Genomic DNA, 20,140 nt, shown 5'->3' on the forward strand with positions numbered 1-20,140 from the left:
TCTGCAGAGAAGCCCTGCTCCATTCCTGGAATGAGACTCCCGCCCAGCTCCGCCCCCTAGGAGTCATGGCCCCGCCCCTGCCCCGTCGAGTACTGGAGAAGTTGCCCCCGCCCCGCGGACCCCGCCCCGCCGCCTCCGCGCGGCTTCTTTCAGCACCGCGGCGCGGACAGCTCCCGGGTGGCGTGTAGGGGAGGAGGCGCGGCGAGCGGCCGGCCCCGGCGAGCCCGGGAGGGAAGCAGACGGTAGACACAGGCGGGCGGGCAGGGCACGGAGCCCCGCGGCCCTCCCCGGGGCCGGCCCCCCCAGAACCGGACGCCGCTGAACCCGAGGACAGGCGGAGACCCAGGGAGCCGGGGCGCTGGTGGCTCCGGACAGAGGCCGTGGCCGGAAGATGCCGGTCCGCAGGGGCCACGTCGCTCCCCAAAACACTTACCTGGACACCATCATCCGCAAGTTCGAGGGCCAGAGTGAGTGTGTGCGTTGGGGCGGGGTTATGATCTGGAGTCCTGGTTCCGTGGCAGCAATAGTCGGACCCTTTGCTAACTTCGAAAGGAGCAGGGTGGAGGTTACCGGATGCTGAATGCAAAATTCTTCGCTTTAATGTCCCCGAACATCTTCTCCAGCAGGCCCCGCTTACCTCAAATGCCTGACCTCTTCTGTTCTGGAGCACAAATGTCAGAACACAGCCCCTCCCTTCCCCACTGATTTGTTTTCTTGCACCGCCCCCCACCTCCCCTTCTGTCACTGCCCAGCTTCCCCTCTTCACACACACACATGCACACATGCACCCTCTCCCGCCAGAGGTTTCCTTCACTTTCTCCTTCTTACCCCCTCACCCCGACCACCCTGGTCTTTCTAGCCGCTCTCCCTAGGCCTGACTCCCAGGCCACATCCCTGCTCCCGCCTCCTGACCCTCTCTACTGTCTCCAGGAAGGAAACCTTAGGCCTCCCTGCCACTTCACGGACCCCATTATTACCCTGGCCTTCCCACAACCCCCAAGACTGACTTCCCTTCCCCCACTTCTCTGGACACTGTCCTGCTCCCCTCTCCTGACCACCCCCTATTACTCTCAGGGGTCCCATGCCTTCTACCACGGCTCTGGCCTCCTTGGTTTTCCCGTTCGCCTCAACCTGACCTCCCCCTCCCTCATTGTGGTCACTGTTCTGCTCCCGCATCTAGATATCCCCTCACTGCTGCCAAGAGTCCCTAGAATCGTTTGCTCCCTGCCACCCAATCTTTTCCCCCTCCCCTCTTCCACCCCAGGTCGAAAGTTCCTGATCGCCAATGCTCAGATGGAGAACTGCGCCATCATTTACTGCAACGATGGCTTCTGTGAACTCTTCGGCTACTCCCGGGTGGAGGTGATGCAGCGACCATGCACCTGCGACTTCCTCACAGGCCCCAACACCCCACGCAGCGCCATGTCCCGCCTGGCGCAAGCTCTGCTGGGGGCTGAGGAGTGCAAGGTGGACATCCTCTACTACCGCAAGGATGGTGAGGCACCCTCAGGCCACAGGTTTTTGACCCCTTTCTTGTATGGCCAGGTGACCATGGGGAGGGCACTGACCTCAGGGCCAAGGACCTGGATAAATCTTGTCTCCTCTCTGGGCCTCAGTTTCCTCGTCTGCATGGGGAAGTGATGGGCATTGGACGTGATGCCTGGAGAGGTCCTTTTCAGAAACTGGATGCCAGGCTGAGCCATGGACTTGTTCTAACCCCAGGCAGGGCCTCCTGCTCCACCATCCCTCCCCCACGTCCCCAGTCTCCTGACTGTCCACTCTGTCATTGTCGGCCCCAGCTGTCAGGCAACTGGGACGGAAATTAGCCTTTCCTCATCTCTGTCTGCTCTGGGGATTAGGGGGATGAGTCAAGGCCTCTGTGGCCGAGCAAAGCATGGGGGCTGCTGGATGGGAGAGTGGGATGGGTCTGGCTCACCCAGCCCTGGCTCCTTGGGAGGAGGGGGTCTGGAGTTTGCTGTGACCTCGAGGTTCATCCGGTTTGGGATGTCATGCCAGCCCAAGCTTCCTGCAAGCATAACAGAAGCATAGGGCAGAGGCAGATGATGAAGACTTCTGCAGGCCTTTGACACCCTTACCCCAGGGCCTCTGATACTCCATTGGACCAGGCGTCGGGGGAGATGGGTGGGAACTAGGATCCTGAAAGTCCCTTTAAAATTACCTGGGGTTTGTTTTCCAAAACACGCCTTTCCTAAGAGAGGCTGACTCAGAGGTGTGAGGTGAGGCCCAAACAGGTATATTTGGAAAAATCCCCCTGGTGGTTTGGATAGTCTGTCAAGTTCAGGAACCACTGACCTAGATGAATCCTTTCATTTTATGGATGAGAAAACCGAGGCTTAAGAAAAAGAAGGACTTGTCCAGCTTCCTACTGCGGAGGTCCAACCTGGGGCCAGATCCCAAGTCTCTGGATTCTTTCGTAGAAATGTCTCTGTTCTGAGTAATCCTAAGAAGGGAGAAAGGACCTCAACTGTTCCTGTGCTCAGAGGCAGGACTTTTGGGAAAGGAAGCCCCAGAACATGCCTCCCCAGGGAAAGCAGGCTTGAGGGTCCGTCCAAAGGCAGGCGGGGGTCAGACACCTCTGGGTTGGACTGAGTGGCACTGAAGCTTGAGTTCCCAGGGCCGGGTGTGTGTGTGGAGCATGGGTGTAAGCGTGAACATAAATGTGTGTCAATGCATGCATGCATATGTGTGTTTAAAGGCTTCCGGATGCTTCTTGGGCAGGTCCTGGCTGCCCCTGCAGCTGTCTCCTGCTGCTGACACTCAGGTGAATGCAGAGGTAGAGATGAGGGCACGAGGAAGAATCTGGTTTAGGGTAGTGGCACTCACAGGGTTACAAAGTCAGAGCACTTTAAAAGTCTGTGACTTCGCCTCCTCATATCATTGCAGGGAAGAGGTGACAGTCAGGGGAATGAGAAGGCTCCTGGAGGAACAGGATGGGGCAGCAGAAAATGAGAGGGAACTACTGGTCCTTCTTTGTCCCTCTCCTTGACCCCAGAGCTCTACCTGAGCTCAGTGAGGTGAGGGCTGATTCCAGACTCCTGAAGATGTCAGATCTGGATTCTTAGGGTCTCCTTAGTACCCTGCATTTGACTGGGCAGGGGGCAGAGGTCAAGGCCAGGCCTTGGCCCTCTGAGACCAAGACTCAGGTTTTCAGAGTCCTCCTGGGGTCCTTCAGCTACCAGACCGGACCCTGACAGCCTAGTCTTGGAGGCTGACCTTAGGGGAAAACGGAAAATTACCCACGTACCTACCTGTTGCCCCCAGATGCCAGTCTACCTCCACCTCTACCACAAGCCCTTCCTTGTCTTATAGCCCAAGGCTTTTACCACCTGGACCTGCCTGAAATTGGCCTGAAAAGGGAGCCCAGAAAATGGAGCTTCCCGGCTTACATTACCCTAAGGGAAGGATGTGGTTCTCAGATAAATTGTGTTCACCTCATGGTCCATTCTGACCACATGACATTTTTCTTTTTTTAATCATATTAACATACCTCTTACAATCCTGTGGAGGGGCATCCTAATGTTAATTGCCTCCTGCCTTGGGTTAATACCTCCTCGGCCCATTCCCCCTGATTCCAGGGAGGTAGGGAACTGGACAGAATTCTAGCCGGTTTATTAGATGGGAAGCCTTTGGAGCTCCCCCACCCCAACCTTACCTCCGCTGGACACCAGCCCTGCCCAGCTTTGCCAGATCCCTGAATCCTTAAGCCAGACTAGAGGAAGCCTGGGGCTCCTCCAGGCCTCAGCCCCAGAGGAGGAGGACAGGGAACTCATGAGTGCCAGAAACACCAAGGGGGGAGTGGGTATGGAATAGCCACTGCCTTAGTGGCAGCATTTTGTAGCTCCAGCTCCTTCCTGAAGGCTGACAGCAACCCTGGAGGTGGGGTGCATGAAGAGATGGAGGTAATAGATGGCAGGGAGGCTGTGCAGCGGATGCGCGAGGGCCAGGCAGCAGAGGAGAGCACAGGAGCAAAGTGAATGTGAAGGAAGGGGCACATCCAAGAGGCAGAGTTGGGCAGAAGGGTGGTATGTGTGTGTGGCTGTCAAAGCTTCTGCTCTTGGTCAGAGAGGTGGGTGGTAGGAGGAGCCTCTGAAAAAGAGTGTGAGACAGAGACTGTGGCGCTTCCTTTAGGAACAAGGCAAGGGCACACGGACACCACCACCCCTGGGCACAACCTAGGGCAACACACCAACTTCTGGTCACCCGGACACAGCTATTCATGAGCAAGAATAGCTGAGGCATGGGTGGAAAGAATGCTCTGAACTCATCTGAATCCTCATAGCCTCCTGTCTCTGCATGTCCCACGGGCAGCAAGCATAAAGGTCAGGCATGGGGGGCCACATATTGTCCCCCTCCAGGCCTCACTGCTAGGATGGCTGGTCTTCAGTCCATTCCCGGCTTCGATTTTCCAAAGACAGCATCAGTGGGTGGGTACAGCCACTCAAAGACTGGGCCTTGGCTGCCCCCAGCAGCACGGAGAGCCTGGAGGCCCTGCTTCTCTGCCCAGTGCTGCCCTCTCTCTGCCCCCTGTCAGGCCAGATCTCTGCAGTGCCAGGGAGCGTGAGGATATAGTCTGACCTTGGGGGCAGTGTCTTCGGCCGCTGGCCAAGGAGGCCTCCTGGCTGGGTCTGAGCACACAGGCCTTGCCATGCCCCAGGCTGATGAGAGAGCCAGGCTCTGGGCCAGGAGGCAGCCCTGCAGCCCTGTGAGCCCAGGAGTGGGCCACAGAGGCAGATGGGTGACCTCTCCTCGGTGTGGATGTCTCCCTTGGGGCTCCATGCAGCAGCTGGCAGATGGCTGTCTGGTGCCTGGGAGTCCGGGAATCTGATCCAGGAGATTCCTGCTCCCAGGGAGGAACGTGGGAGGGAGGATAGAGACAGCTCAGCTGCACCCCAGTACGGATGGCTGTGAAAAGACACCAAGGGAAGTGAGCACTAAATGGGAAGCTGGGAGAAGAGTGACTCTAGTGGACCCCAAAGGAGCAATATTCCTGCCAGTATACCTCCCACTCTCTCACATTTACATACGTATTCATTCACCTAATCAACAAACAGCACCTGGGACAGGTGCTGACTGCTGGCAAATGAGACAGACCCAAACCTGGGCAGCTCTGTCTTCTGGTTTGCACATTTACCTGAGGCCCCTTAGGATCCTGCTTTGGGCCTCACACCCACCAGTGGTTTGAGTTGAGGGACACGGGACTACCAGGTACCATAGAGAGGGGGCTTACCCACCCACCAGGCCCAAAGGCAATTTTAGCTTGTTTTGTTCCATCCACCTATGGTGGCAGGAGAGCAGGACCCTGTAGCTGAATGAGAGGAACAGCAGGGCAAATAGCTGGATATGGGCTGCCCAAAACGGTGGAGAGAGTGGCAGGAGGGGCCTGTCCTGTCCCCACACTGCCATCTCCCTTCCTCTCCAGACCGCAGGCCACTGCCTTGCCCGCTCCCCTGTCCCAGCACTTCTGCCTTGAAACCCTGCTCCCCTTGCAGGCATGGAGCGGCGGCCTGGCCTTCACTCTGGCATTCCCATCCCAAACACATCCTTTCCCCTCCCCAACCTGTTGTACTGAGAATTCTGGAATCCCTGCTCTACGTCCCCTCCCAGCCCCAGCAAGTCAGCTCTCATCTGCAGAATGGGAGCTTCTGCCTGCCTGACAAAGACGCCCTGGGTCCCACCATGAAGACTAGGGCCTAAAACGGCAACTGGCTCTGTGCCCAGCACTTAGTATGTTCTCAGTGATGAGGTCTGTCCAGCGTCAGATTTGTGGGATGGGAACATGGGAGCTGAACTCAGGGCCAGGCAGAGCTTCAAGGGGTAGAATGCCTGACCTACCTCTGCACTTAATCCACCCCCATCTGCTCTGCTTTAATTACAGCAGAAGCAGGCCTCAGAAGCCCTGAGCTGTGGGCTGAGCATGGACTTGGACCTGACGCTACATTATCTCTTAATGAGCAGCTTAGCTGCTCTCCTTACCTCTGCTCCGTAGCATCACCAACCCTCTGGTCAGGCCTCCTCACCCTGCGGCTGCCCTTAATTTGACCTTTACCCAGTCCCCTCCCCAGCTTCCCCTGGTCAGGCTCCTGTAGGAGAGGACCCGTTCAGTGACCGCCCACCACCCAGACATGGTGTTTGCAGCCTCCAGCTTTCGCTGCCTGGTGGACGTGGTGCCCGTGAAGAATGAGGATGGGGCCGTTATCATGTTCATCCTCAACTTCGAGGATCTGGCCCAACTGCTGGCCAAGAGCGGGAGCCGCAGCCTGTCCCAGCGCCTGCTGTCTCCGAGCTTCCTGGGCTCTGGTGAGGTGGGACACAGGTGATGGGGGGAGGGTCGAGTGGGGCGCCAGGCAGAGCAGCTGGTCCCTGGCCCTGGCTGCTCTGACCCCAGCCCTGCTTTCAGAGGGCTCTCACGGCAGGCCGGGTACACAGGGGCCAGGCACGAGCAGGGTCAAGTACAGGACCATCAGCCAAATTCCGCAGTTCACACTCAACTTTGTGGAGTTCAACCTGGAGAAGCACCGCTCAGGCTCCACCACGGAAATTGAGATCATCGCGCCCCACAAGGTGGTGGAGCGGACCCAGAATGTCACCGAGAAAGTCACCCAGGTTTGGTCTGCAGGGCAGGGCACACATGGCTGTGCTGGGCCTTGAGGGTGGGAGGGGCAGAGTGGAGAGGGCTCAGCTGAACGCAATGATCAATCCCCACCCAGGACATGTAGAAACAGCCAAGGCTCCCTGGTACTCAGGACCTGTTGAGGCCCCAGATTAGCTTCACACCCCAAATCCGACTCTTTCCTTGGAAGGTTCTGAGAGTTGGCCCCAGGAAAGGCCTACACTGATCCAGGGTCCACAGGGCTTTCCTAGGCATCGCCCTTACACCTCCACCTCTCCTTGACCCATCTCGCCGGCAGTGGCTGCCCCACTGACCACTCTATGGCCCCCACCCTAGGTTCTGTCCCTGGGGGCAGACGTGCTGCCAGAGTACAAGCTGCAGGCGCCGCGCATCCACCGTGGGACCCTCCTGCACTACAGCCCCTTCAAGGCTGTCTGGGACTGGCTCATCCTGCTGCTGGTCATCTACACGGCCGTCTTCACGCCCTACTCAGCTGCCTTCCTGCTTAGCGACCAGGACGAGTCTCAGCGTGGGGACTGCAGCTACACCTGCAGTCCACTTACCGTGGTGGACCTCATCGTAGACATCATGTTTGTGGTGGACATCGTTATCAACTTCCGCACCACCTACGTCAACACCAACGACGAAGTGGTCAGCCACCCTCGCCGCATCGCTGTCCACTACTTCAAGGGCTGGTTCCTCATTGACATGGTGGCAGCCATCCCCTTCGATCTGCTCATCTTCCGCACTGGCTCTGATGAGGTGAGCGAACCCCATTGGGTCAGCTCTTGCAGCTGGAGAAGGGCCAGTCAAGGCTGTGCCCCAGGACTGGGTGGTCTCCTTGTGCTCCAGAAATCGGCTCCTTCTGGGATGAACATTCCTATAGTTCCAGCCCCTTGTGCAAGCTGTTCCTGAATGCGGCATCATACCTTCTCACCCCGAGCCCTCCACTGTGCCAGGTCCACTTCCCATAGCTATTGTGAGGGCATTTTCATGCTTTCCTTAAAGCTTCTAGTCCCATTATCTCCTTTTGCACCACCTCTTTGGAATCAGCTTTCCACTCTGAACAGCTCTACCTTCTACCTTCTAGGGGGTGCCCCAGTCACCCCCTACCTTGCCCAGCAGGGGCTGTCCGTCATGGCTCCCTGCTCCCATGCCCACTCACTCCCAGCAAATATATCCCCAAGTCCTCTTCCCTCCTTTCCACCCCCACTGTCTCTGCCTGGACACTGAGTGACCTTCTCACCCATGTCTACCCCAGCCCCACACCTGCCAGCCCTACTCCCTCCACATAGAAGCTGGGGAGAGTTTCAGATCACTTGCATAAGCCTGTTACTTATCTCACCCTGTCCTCAGAACTGGAAGTGCCTTTCCAGTGTCTTGGGATAAAAGCCAAACTCTTTGTGGACCCTCAGGCCCACAGGAGCAGCCCCTGCCCATCTCCCAGGCTCGTTTCTCTCTGTTCCGCCAGCTTCCACACTGAGCGGCAGGCTGTTGCACCATACTTGGTTTCCCACATGGACTTTTCCCACCTACAGGCCTTTGCTCCTGCTGCTCCCTGAGCCTGGAATGCCCTTTCCCTCTCTCTCCTATCTGGCTGGAGGCCCAGCCTCATCTCAAGACTCAGCTCGAGTGTCACCTCCTCTATGTAGACTCCCTGTTCTGCTCCTGCAGACTTGACCTTTCCTTCCTCTGATCTATCCCTAGATTTCTGTCCCAGTAACCATAACACTGATTTTGAGCTTTAGGCTGAGAGCTTTGTACGGTTCCATGGTGTGCCCCCGCTGCCAAGAGCCTGGCCCAGAGTAGATTCTTCACGAGTGTTTGTTGAATGACTGTGTGACCATATGCATGAGTAAATAAATATTGTCCTGCATGCGGCCTTTCAATGGCTGACCCCCTGCTCCATGGACCCCTCCCTGACCCTCCAGACCACAACCCTGATTGGGCTGCTGAAAACGGCAAGGCTGCTGCGGCTGGTGCGTGTGGCCAGGAAGCTGGACCGCTACTCTGAGTACGGGGCAGCCGTGCTCTTCTTGCTCATGTGCACCTTTGCACTCATCGCGCACTGGCTGGCCTGCATTTGGTATGCCATTGGCAACGTGGAGCGGCCCTACCTGGAGCCCAAGATCGGCTGGCTGGACAGCCTGGGCGAGCAGCTTGGCAAGCGCTACAATGGCAGCGACCCGGCCTCGGGCCCGTCAGTGCAGGACAAGTATGTCACTGCCCTCTACTTCACCTTCAGCAGCCTCACCAGCGTAGGCTTCGGCAACGTCTCCCCCAACACCAACTCAGAGAAGGTCTTCTCCATCTGCGTCATGCTCATCGGCTGTGAGTGCCACCTCACATCCCCAGCCTTACCCATAGAATTCGATTTTTAGTTTTGTAATGAGATATAACAGAACATAGGAACAATGTGTGTGATAGGCAGATCCGAAGCATACATAACAATGAAGTATTGCCTGTATACACCAACTATGCACAGAATTTAACACCCATCCAGCCCTTGTTATGTGCCAGGAACAGGGATGAGCTACATCATTTGCAGGGCCCGGTGCAAAATAGAAATGTAGAGCCTCATGTTTAAAAGATATTAAGAATCTCAAAGATGGTGAGAGCAGAGCATAAACCAAACGCAGGGCCCTTCTTAGCATAGGTCACACGCGTACAAAGCCAGACCTGCCAGGCACTCTGTTAAGTGCTTATCAAAGGCCCACATTTCATTCCCATCACTACCCCCATGAGGGCTGTATTATGGGCCCAGTTTATGGACCAAGAAAGCAAAGGTCCTAACTTTCCAGGGGATATACACAGACCCAGTTCCAGTCCAGGGGCAGTTCCCAGGGCTGTGTGCCCTCTGCCCCGCACGGCACTGCCTGCCTCCTGAGACACCTGGTCTAGGAACACAAGAGGTAGTGTGAAATTTTACACGTAGATTAAGTTGTCATGTTCAGAGTATTTAGAGATGCGAAAGCCCAGAAAAACAAAAACAAGAAAAAAAAAAATGGGTGAAGACAAGAGACCAAAGGTTTTTTCTTTATTATATTTTTACACTGAAAGAGAAAACAAGTCTGAACTAAAAAATTCTATTGCCTTAGTTCTTCCTTCTCAGGAGTTTGGCCCCTGGGCCCAGGAAGGTGCCAAGAGGCGCAGGGCAGAGGGAGGAGGGCAGAAAGCCCAGGGGCCTCTGTCCTCCAGGTGCCCTGGTGCTGCCCTGGGCACTTCTGACTTTGCCCTGGACAGAGAACTGCCAGGAAGAGGGAGGCTTGGAGCAGGCCCTGGGGCTGGTGCGGCCTGGGGCAGGCAGAGGCGCTCACTCCCCGCACCCCCGCTACCTCGCCCCAGCCCTCATGTATGCCAGCATCTTTGGCAACGTGTCCGCCATCATCCAGCGCTTGTACTCAGGCACCGCGCGCTACCACACGCAGATGCTGCGTGTCAAGGAGTTCATCCGCTTCCACCAGATCCCCAACCCGCTGCGGCAGCGCCTGGAAGAGTACTTCCAACACGCCTGGTCCTATACCAACGGCATCGACATGAACGCGGTGAGCTTCTGCTGCTCTACCCTGGATGGCTCTGGCTAATGCTGCAGGGTCTCGTGGGCCCAGGGCGCCCCAGAGCCCTCCCTGCCTGCTCCCCCAGCCCCACCCCCGCCCACTTCCCCTCGCAGGTGCTGAAGGGCTTCCCCGAGTGCCTGCAGGCCGACATCTGCCTGCACCTGCATCGCGCGCTGCTGCAGCACTGCCCTGCCTTCCGTGGCGCCAGCAAGGGCTGCCTGCGTGCGCTGGCTGTCAAGTTCAAGACGACGCACGCGCCGCCCGGGGACACCCTGGTACACCTCGGCGACGTGCTCTCCACGCTCTACTTCATCTCCCGCGGCTCCATCGAGATTCTGCGTGACGACGTGGTGGTGGCCATCCTCGGTGGGTCAAACGGGGAGAGTCGGGGTGGAGGGACTAGACCACTCCATTACTAATGAGGATGGTGGCACCTCTTATAACCTGCATGTGCTGAGCATGTGCCACAGAGAGCTTTATCCCCAGCTCACTGAATCCTTCAAACAAACCTCTGCCATAGGTCCATTTCCCTGATAGGGAAGTTGAGGCTCAGAGAGATCATGCTGGTAAGTTGCCAAGCAGGAGTTTCAGGGCCACGGGCCTGACTCAAAAGTCCAGGCAAACTCTTACTGTCTTTCGCTCTTGGGGAGAACAGAGTGAGGGGATGAGGGTTTGCCTTGGGTGAGGGGGGTCTTCAGTGTCATTCAGCACAACTGCAGGGACAGCTCGACTGGGGAAGGATATGAGCACTGGGCAAGGGGACAGGTGTGGGGCACATGCACCTCTGCCACTTACCAGCTGTGTGAGTGTGACCTTGGGCAGGTCGCTTCACTTCTCGGAGACTCACAGGGGTCCCTCTCATCTTCCTTGCCTCTCCCCCACCCCAAGCCCCTGACCAGGATGCCAACCTTGCCCCTCTTTGGTCTGCATGGCAGGGCTCCCCAACCCCTCAGGACAGGTCTGCCTTTGGCTCCTGTGACCACTCCTTTCCCTCTAGTCCGCCCTTAGCTGGTGTTCACTAAGTGTGGGGCTCTGGTCTCTTCTCCTCACCCTACACTCTCACCTAGGCCAGCTCCTCGCTTCCGGGGTCTCAGCCTCCAATCTGTGCCACAAGCACCCCCAGAACTCTGTCTTATTCCCAGTCTCTCCTCAGACAGGAATGGTCCTCTCCTTCCTGGCATGGCCACCTTTCTAGTCCTGAGGCAGACCAAGCAGCGTGTCTCAGCCTAAAATCATCTGCCCTCAAAAGCAGCCCCGCTGGCATCACCCTTACGGTGAACAATCCATTGCCTGAGCTAGGGACCTGCCTGCCTGCCATCATCCCGGCAGCCATAGAGCCCCACCTGTTTTTCTCTCTCTGTCCCACACATGGCTCTTTGTCCCTACCTGGGCCCAGCCCTCATCGTGTCCTTCCTGGGCAGGTGTCAGGCGCTCCTTTCCCATGTGCCTGCATCTGGCCTACTCCCATACTCCATCTTCCACTTTCTGCCAGCTCTGCATACTCCTCTTCTGCTAAAAGTCCTTCCATGGTTCCCCATGGCCCACAGGATAAGAGTGAACCCCTGTGTGCACAGTTCTCCCCAATCTGGCTACACTAAGTCCTGCCACCCTCCTCCTGTACTTCAGGTTCTAGCCATAAAACTATTTATTATTCTCTAGACCTGTCTCTATTGCACATCCATACCTTTGTACATGCTGCAGCTCTGCTTGGAGCACCTGCCTTGCACTCCTGCCTGGCAGATGCTGGTCATCTTTCAAGGCTGAGCCTAAGCACAGGCTCCTATCAGAGACCTTACCTCACTGCCATCCTACTTTAGAAGTGCCATCCAAATGGGAGAGGTAATTATTATTATTAATAATTAAGAAGCCAGTCCAATTTAAGTTTCAGTTAGAGACATGAAATCTTCTCATTTTGTCCTGAGTGGAAATGGACATTCAATCATAATCCTTCATCTGCTGGAAAACCATCACTTTATAATGTTGCCCGGGTTTTAAGCTCCTGGGTTTCATATGTGACCCTGGAAAGTCCCTTTCCCTCTTTAGGCCTCAATCCCCTCCTCTGTGAGTGACCTTTGAGCTTGTTCTCTTGGGAGACATGTCCTGGCCTCCATCCATCATTGTCTGAGAAAACCACTAGTGACCCTTGTTTGGTAGAGCAGGGCTGCGGGGGCTGAACTTGCTGTAGGCAGTGGATGTCAAAGCAATCAATGTACCCCGGGCCTGGGCCCTCTGCCCTCCAGCCCTGACTGTAGAACTGACCACACACTGTTTTTTCCTGCCCAGATTGCCTTTCTGCGTGGGGCCCAGTCCTCCTCAATTCTCACAACCCAGCCCCCACTTTACTTCTTCTGTAAGCTCCCCTCCTCCCTGCCCCCAAGTACCCCTAGTCCAATGAGCCCCTCCCTCCTCTGTGACCCCATAGCTCTCAGTTCTTCCCTGTTTTAAGGTTCAAAGATCATTCTGTAAACTAGTTGCTTTTGCTTTTGTGCCTATTTCACAAGGATGTTAGGGACTTCTTGTGGGTGGGGCAGCATCTTATTTATATATACGCACGTGGCCAGCATAGTTCCTGGCACCAGGAGGGCCCAATACCCTCGACACGTGCCCCAAGTATCAGCCCATGTCCATCTTGTGACACCTGTTGATACCAGTGCCTTGCATCAAAAACTCTGGTGCCTCTTGCTACTCAAGGTACTTTCTCAAGTGTCACGTCTGCTCCTATGGACAGCCCAGAGAGTAGGCAAGGCAGATATGGTTATATCCATTTTAGAGATGAGGACACTGGGGCCCAAAGAGGGTAAGTGACTTCCACAGACCTCCTCTGCCAGGGCCATCTGGTTACCTGGCCCCACGGTGGGGAGTGGGAACACAGACAGAAGCCTCAGGCCCTGCTGGAGGGAGCTAGGTGCTCCTGGCCCTGGGCTCCCTGCACTCTAACGTCACTGGGACAGGCTGAGGAGAGGGGAAGAGATTGAGCATGGAACCTTTGGTGCTCACTGTCCCCCAGGGCGGGGTGAGGAGCAGTGCCAAAGCATGTGGAAGTAGGAGGGGGATTCTGATAGAGGGTGGCCCTGAGGGGCCTGGAGACAGCAGAAGCACCCACAAGCTGGAAGGGGGTCTCTCCAGAGCTCAGAGGACAAGGTAAGTACACACTTCTCTTCCCCAGCCAGTACCTGCAGCTTTGTCCCCAGAGCTAGATCCTGAGCAGCAGACTCCAGCCTGGCAAAATCGGAGGTGGGAGAGAGGTCATGACCAAGGGGCCCTCAGGGAAGCTCCTTAGAGGAGAGCTTGGAGCCAGACCCTGGAGAGAGCCCTGTCCCTCTGGCTGGCAGGAAAGAATGACATCTTTGGGGAACCTGTTAGCCTCCACGCCCAGCCCGGCAAGTCCAGTGCGGACGTGAGGGCCCTGACCTACTGCGACCTGCACAAGATCCAGCGGACCGACCTGCTGGAGGTGCTGGACATGTACCCTGCCTTCGCAGACAGCTTCTGGAGTAAGCTGGAAGTCACCTTCAACCTGCGGGACGTGAGTCTGGGCTGGGTGGGCCGGGGTGGCTGGAGGCCCTTGGCCAGCTGGTAACGGATAATGCCCAGGCAGCCTGCTGGGGGTGTGGCCTACCTGGCCTGGGGGACCCACCTGACCACATCCTTTTCTTTCAACCCCATGCTGCGTTCTTTACCATAATTTCTTCTCTGTTTACTATGGCTCACATAAGGCTAAATATGAGGATAGCTACCCGTTATTGAGCACCACCTATGTGCTAATTGCTGAGCGTCCTTTACATTATCTCATTTAATCCTCTCCATGCAAATAGTATTGTTATCCTCATTTCCCAGATGAGGAAACTGAGGGCCAGAGAGGATAATTGGCCTACAGAAAGCCATACAGTCAATGGCAGAGCCAAACTGTGGAATCAAGTTTGCTTTTGCTTATTTCACAAGGATGTTAGGGACTTCTTGTGGGCAGAGCAGGATCTTATTCATGTATATGCCCTGTGGCCAGCGCAGTACCTGGCACAGTACCTAGCCCAGGCTTTTCCCACCCATTGTATCAAGCTGAAAGGGAGGGTGTCTGCCATCCGGGGGCTCACAGTGCCAAGTCCCAGCGGTGTCACGAAATGAAAGAGCTATCTCTCCTCCCAATCTTATCACTCAGTGGAGAAGATTAAACAAGTCAGGAGCCACACAGTTAAATAACCAGAGAAGTCACGAGGTTGTGCAGGGAGACTAGATTTCTGTGGAGCTCAGGGTTGCCAAGGAGCGGGACGGGAAGTACAGACTGGAAGCCCAGAAGAGGCTGCATGGAGGAGGAGGTCTAGAATCAGCCAGCGGGAAGGAGGTGGCAGGCATGCTTGGCAGGGGCAACAGTGGCTGAGACCCTGGCTCTGAGCCCTCCTTTCCCCCAACATAACCCCCAGCCTTGGAAGGAGGAGCTATGCTGGCCTAGGCCCCACATCCAGGATGGAAGGTATAGCACTAAGACAGGTACTAAAGACAGTCCTCTGCACCCTGTGCCCTTTGCTGTTACCCGCCTCCCCACCAGTATCCCCCCTCCCCATGTGGGCAGACACCGGGGCAAGAGCGATGTGGTCTTTGTGGGCATCTGCAGCCCCCTGGGGGGCTCCTAACTGGGGTTACCAGAAGGGTGAGCCACCAAGGGTGCTGCTGAGGGCACCTCCTGAATGGACTGGGGGTTCCAGACCCAGTCTCCTCAGAGAAGACTCCCCGGTAGACCGTACTGAGGTGCTTTGCCTCCCTCTCTCCCAAATCTTGATGCTCAAAGCAGCCTTTCCCAAGACTCTGTGAGGGTCTGCATGTCTCCAAGCCCCTGTTAATCTCCTGCCCACCCACGCAGGAGAGAGCCTGCAGGAAGCCGTCTGGAGCATTATGGGCACCACTTTCTCACCTAGTTGTCTGTCACAAGGGAATACGGGGACAATGGACAACAAAGGGGACTTGTCCCAGCTTTGGTCCCTGTTACTTGATGCTCTTGTTCCCCATAAGGCAGATGGGGGTCTCCAGTCATCACCCCGACAGGCTCCAGGCAGTCAGGACCACCAAGGCTTCTTCCTCAGTGACAGCCAGTCAGGTGAGCAAGCCAGTCTCCGCCAGTGTCTGCTCTGCCCCAGCCCAAAGCCCCTGCCAGCCTCCTGAGCCTTCTCAGTGCTTATATCCTGTTTCCTCTGAGAGAGGCCTTCCCTTGGCCCTGGAGGAGTGGAGAGGGGCTCCCTCCCTAGGCTTTAGATAGCAACTTGGTCCTGGGGGCCCTTTTCCCCTTCCTCCGCCTGTGTACTTAGAGACAGAGTGAGGACTAGCAGGTGCCTAGTGCTGCCACAGAGGGGTGGTGGGGGAATACTGGCCCTGGAGTTCCACATCAAGGCAACAGGGAATCCACTGGGCTTCAGCTTCCTGGCCAGCGAGGCCAGGGCTGGATGTCCCCACCCAGCCAGCCCCGCAAATCTGGGGCCCCAACCCCCTCTCAGAGCTACAGCATTCTTGGTCTTGGAGGCCAGACCTCTATGGAGGCCTCTATGGAGGCAGGACCTCATACTCCAGACACCCAGGAGCCACTCCTCCTGCCCTGTGTTTTCATTGCAGGTAGGGGGAGGGGCATAGGCTCAGGTGTGTGGAACCAGGTAGACCAAGTTCAGGCTTTCCTTTCTCTCCTGCAGGTGCAGCTCCTTCCCTGAGCCTCTCAGATGCATCTGGCCTCTGGCCTGAGCTGCTGCAGCAGGTGTCCTCAAGGCCAAGGGACAGCCCTCCAGATCCTCAGGGAGACCCAGACTGCTGGCCTCTGGACCTAAGCGCCAGACTAGAGCAGCTCCAGGCCCAGATGAACAGGTGAGTGCCCAGCCGGCCAGGTTCTGGTGGCTGCAGGGAGCAAGCGCAGCAGCAGGCTAGGCACGGGTGCCCCCTCCTGGTAGTTCAGGAACATCACAGGATGTCCTGTAAGTTTCGGAATGGCCGGCCAAGTTTAACAGCAGGCCACATGGCTGGCTGATAGTTTGCCCTAGCAAACCCTGGAACATGCCCAGGAAGCTTTCATGAGGGAAAGGTATAACTTTCTGCAGAAACAAATTTCATGGGAACTTGGAGAAGGGGTGTGGTCTGTGGATGACAGCACCGTGGTGACAGAGTTAGGGCTTAGGGGCAGTACAATCCTGGGTTCAAAGTCCGACACTGCATCTTACCAACAAGAATGTGGGCAAGTTACATACCCACTCTGTGCCTCCGTTGCTCTTTCATGAAATGGGGACAATCAGAATACCCATATCAAAGCTTCTTGGTGAGGACCAGATGATGTGTGTATGGTGCCTGGTCACTTATTTTTGAAGTCAGGGAGGTGCTAAGGGGAATTCGGGCAGAGGATATGGATTGTAGCAGGGAAGTAGCTTCAGGCAGGCCCCAGGCTGCCATTCCAACCAGCAGGAACAGCATGTAGGCTACAAAATTTAGAGCTGTCCTCAGGGCCTGAATTGCTTTTGCCAACCCTGACCCTGACCCTGATGGTGGGGTTCTGTCCTGTCTCGCAGGTTGGAGTCCCGCATGTCCTCAGACCTCAGCCTCATCCTGCAACTCCTTCAGCAGCCCCTGCCCCAGGGCCACACTGGCTACATTCTGGGAGCCCCAGTCTCCAATGACCTGGACTTGTTTCCTGCGGCCTCAACAACTCAGAGTCCAGGAAGTAGTCTGTCCCAGGATGGTCTGCCCCCTGCACAGGTGAGCAAGTGAGGGGATCCCCAGCGGCTTACCTGGAGGCAGCTGCATGCCTTCCCCCATTCCCTCTTTCTTGCCCCTCTCAGGCCCCAAGCTGTGGTAACTTAGACAAAAAGCGCAAGCACTCCTCCTCCAGGATGCCTCACCTGGCCATGGCCGCGGACAAAACACTGACACCGTCTTCAGAACTGGAGCAGCCTGAGGGACTCCTGTCATCGCTAGCCTCAACTCTGCATCCCCTGGAGGTACAGGGTCTCATCTGTGGTGCCCGCTTCCCCTCCCTTCCAGAATACCTCGGCTCTGTCCCCAAGCCGCTGGAGTTCCAGAGACATGGCTCGGATCCTGGATATGCAGGGAGTTACGGCCACTGAACCCCAACACAAAAGATACCATGAGGGGGTTGAAGGTGGGTGTGGTGGGAGTTAAGGATTTGGGAGAAGCAGAGAGCCGCCAAAATGGACCAATGAAAATCATTTTTTCTAGAGTAGCTGCAAACTGCTAACCCAGGTGACCCAAGATGGCAGGGACGAGGAGGCTCAGGACTTTTCCCAGCCTTCTCCAGGCCTCTGTTTAGATAGCAAGCCTGGTGAAGTGTGGGCAAGAGCCTTGGGCGTAGAGGTAGTTTGCAGGATGGAGGTGTCAGTGAGGAAAAGAAAAGCCTCTGATCTTCTGTGTGGGAGGGAGCCTTGCTCTGGGCTGGGTGCAAACATTTTCTGGCTCAGAACTATCTACTGCCTCCTGGCCCAGTCCCCAAGGTTGGTCAGACCTGTGAGAACCTGTGACTTGGCTGGAGATGAACATGTCTTCTCTAGTGGACACATCAGGGCACAGAGCTCCAGCTCTCAGCTGCTCAGCCACTGATGGTTCTGTGTTGACTTTGGGACCCTAGAGAACAGTGGAGTGTATCACAGCTAATAAAGTCTGCACATTTCACCTTGGGCTGGGTGTGTCATTTACCTGAGGGTGATTATGTCCTTGACTGTGCCATGACCCCAACGCAGTTGTCTTCTCCAAACCCTTCTCACAAAGAACTATGTGTTGGCGATTGAAGGTAGCTCTGCTGGACCCAGGAGCCCTTGGACCATGGGACTCTTACCAGGCTGGGGTGAAGGGGAGCAGAGGTACTGGCTTGGTGGTCACTGGGAATCATGGCAACAGCCAACACTTTCATAGCAGTCACCCTGTGCAGGGCACTGTGCTGACTTCTCTCAGATATTAGCTAACGTAATCCTCTCGAAAACCCTAAGGGGGCAATGTTATTTTTCCCATTTTAGAGAAATGTGATCAAAAGCAGAGACAGAGACAAAACAACTTATACAAATACTAGGAGGACATAGGGGGCTGGCGCTGTCCTGTTTCCTGACCTACGTGCTGGTTACATGAATGTGTTGTGAAAATATGTGCACTTCTATGTGTAAATTGTACTTTGATTAAAAAAATGTCTTACCCACAATATAGGAAAAGAAGGATATAATGTCAACCTAAATGGTCCGGCTTGAGACTATGCACAGTTAACTACTCCACTGAAACGAACTGTTGTCCAAAAAGTACCCAGTCACTGGTCTTTAGTCCTTTTTGTTCCAACATTCCCTAAAAGAATTTGGTAAATTTGCCTCCTCACACATTTTTAAATTGACATCTAAGGTATTTCATTAATAAGTTTAAATAGGTGTAAAGGGTGTAATTTTCACTGTGACGTAAATATTGATACTTTATAAAGTTTCACTTATAGTAATCCATTTTGATCCAAATAGCATAGTGATTTGAGAGCCAACATCATTCATTTTAAAAACACTAGAACAAGCACTTCTTTAACATCATTCCTTTTCTCTCATAGTTCCATTCTATTCCTCCCAGTTTATGCTACATAGAATTTACTTTCATGCTTTAAAGTCTATATTATTCATAACTTTGTCACATCTATTTGCAACACAAATATATAAATTAAAAATTTTAAATTAATTTTTTGTTACCTTACTAAGGCTTGCAGAGGTGTCCAACCTGTGGCCTGCAGGCCCCATGTGACCCAACACAAAATCATAAATTTACTTAATTTTTTGCTCATCATTTTTCTTTAATGTTTGTGTATTTACTGTGTGGCCCAAGGCAACTCTTCTCTTCCAGTGTGGCCCAGAGATGCCAAAAGTTTGGACACGCCTGCAAGGGCTACACTTAATAGTACAAAGTTTTTCAAAACAACATAAAAATATATTAAAATTTTTATAAACTAAGATTTTATTGGAAATGTATCTCTTAAAAGAGGGTATTTTTCTCTCAATTAGTTCAGTTATGGATGAATATCTTTTTTTTTATTAGAATAAGACAAGATTCAGCAACAATTTTGTACCTATTTTTCTTCCCTTTAAAAAAAACTTAAGCGCAGAGGAAGGTTGTTCACATAAATAGATAGGACTGTAAGAGTTTTGCTATATATGGCAGTGCCATTCAATTCTTTGAATTCTTCAGGTTGTCTGATAACAATCACATTTATCACTGAAAGCTATATTTAATGATATCTAACAAGTCAATACAATCCTCTAATTTTATGGAAAGCAAAGAATTGGAAACCATTTAAATCATAAAGATTTGAACTCTTCTCCATTTCAAACTCAGGACACATAAATTTAGGGTTTGATTAGCTTTTGCTTTGGGATCCCCGGTGAGGCGGGAAAAGGATGGTAGGGGATCTAAAAAAACTTAGAGCCATACTGGCCAGATAGCTGCCTAACTGAAAACCAATCTAGAATTCTTAACATTTCTAGATAGACAGGAAAGTGCGAGAAGGCCTGTGGCTTGTCCGTGGGCACATCAGCAGGTCGGTCTGCCAAGGCATGTCCTTGGGGTGCAGGGAAAATAACCCTCCTGGCTTAAAGGGGGTGTTAGCATGAGTGGGGAGAGAAAGGGATTCCTATTTGGCTCGCGGGACAGACTGCCAGGCTGCAAAATGCACCAGGCCCTCGTGTAAGGTGGGATTTTAATTTTTAGTGGACAGCAGGGAGAAGCTGCTCAGAATAGCAGCTGCAGAATAGAATTCAAAGTGTTACAGGAGAAATCCCCATTCTTGCTGACGCAGTAAAGAATTACAGATTAGCAAGTCTGTTAGTAGGCAGCCAGGACTGACGGATGCCCAAGGAGAAGAGGAGAAAGGCAAGACAGTAGGTGACAAAAGCAAGGACAAGGGCGGCAACAGCAGTGGTGGCAAGAGCATGAGTCCTTTGTTCTGAGGACTTACATG

The 20,140-nt window shown here is 54.4% G+C and overlaps 1 protein-coding gene across 1 annotated transcript; it reads left to right on the forward strand.

The window, feature by feature from the left end:
• The first annotated feature begins 391 nt into the window (after positions 1 to 391).
• KCNH6 (potassium voltage-gated channel subfamily H member 6) lies at positions 392 to 17,276 on the forward strand. The gene is made up of 14 exons (XM_054574828.1): positions 392 to 467; positions 1,265 to 1,495; positions 6,157 to 6,318; positions 6,419 to 6,624; positions 6,968 to 7,393; positions 8,563 to 8,717; positions 8,877 to 8,962; positions 9,977 to 10,176; positions 10,302 to 10,554; positions 13,521 to 13,714; positions 15,193 to 15,277; positions 15,861 to 16,029; positions 16,722 to 16,908; positions 16,992 to 17,276. Exons 1-14 carry the CDS (start codon positions 392 to 394, stop codon positions 17,274 to 17,276), a joined length of 2,715 nt encoding a protein of 904 aa, XP_054430803.1.
• The last annotated feature ends 2,864 nt before the right edge of the window (positions 17,277 to 20,140 follow it).

This window comes from Pteronotus mesoamericanus, unplaced genomic scaffold, assembly GCF_021234165.1.
Source record: "Pteronotus mesoamericanus isolate MK-2021 breed Mesoamerican mustached bat unplaced genomic scaffold, CSHL_Meso_final contig_269, whole genome shotgun sequence".
NCBI classification, from domain to species: domain Eukaryota; kingdom Metazoa; phylum Chordata; class Mammalia; order Chiroptera; family Mormoopidae; genus Pteronotus; species Pteronotus mesoamericanus.

Excerpts from the sequence above, each read along its gene's own strand:
- KCNH6 (XM_054574828.1), top strand. The coding sequence starts at position 392 with ATGCCGGTCCGCAGGGGCCACGTCGCTCCCCAAAACACTTACCTGGAC. Across the intron at positions 8,963-9,976 it reads CTGCGTCATGCTCATCGGCT|CCCTCATGTATGCCAGCATC; the intron begins GTGAGTGCCACC and ends ACCTCGCCCCAG. Across the intron at positions 10,555-13,520 it reads CGTGGTGGTGGCCATCCTCG|GAAAGAATGACATCTTTGGG; the intron begins GTGGGTCAAACG and ends TCTGGCTGGCAG.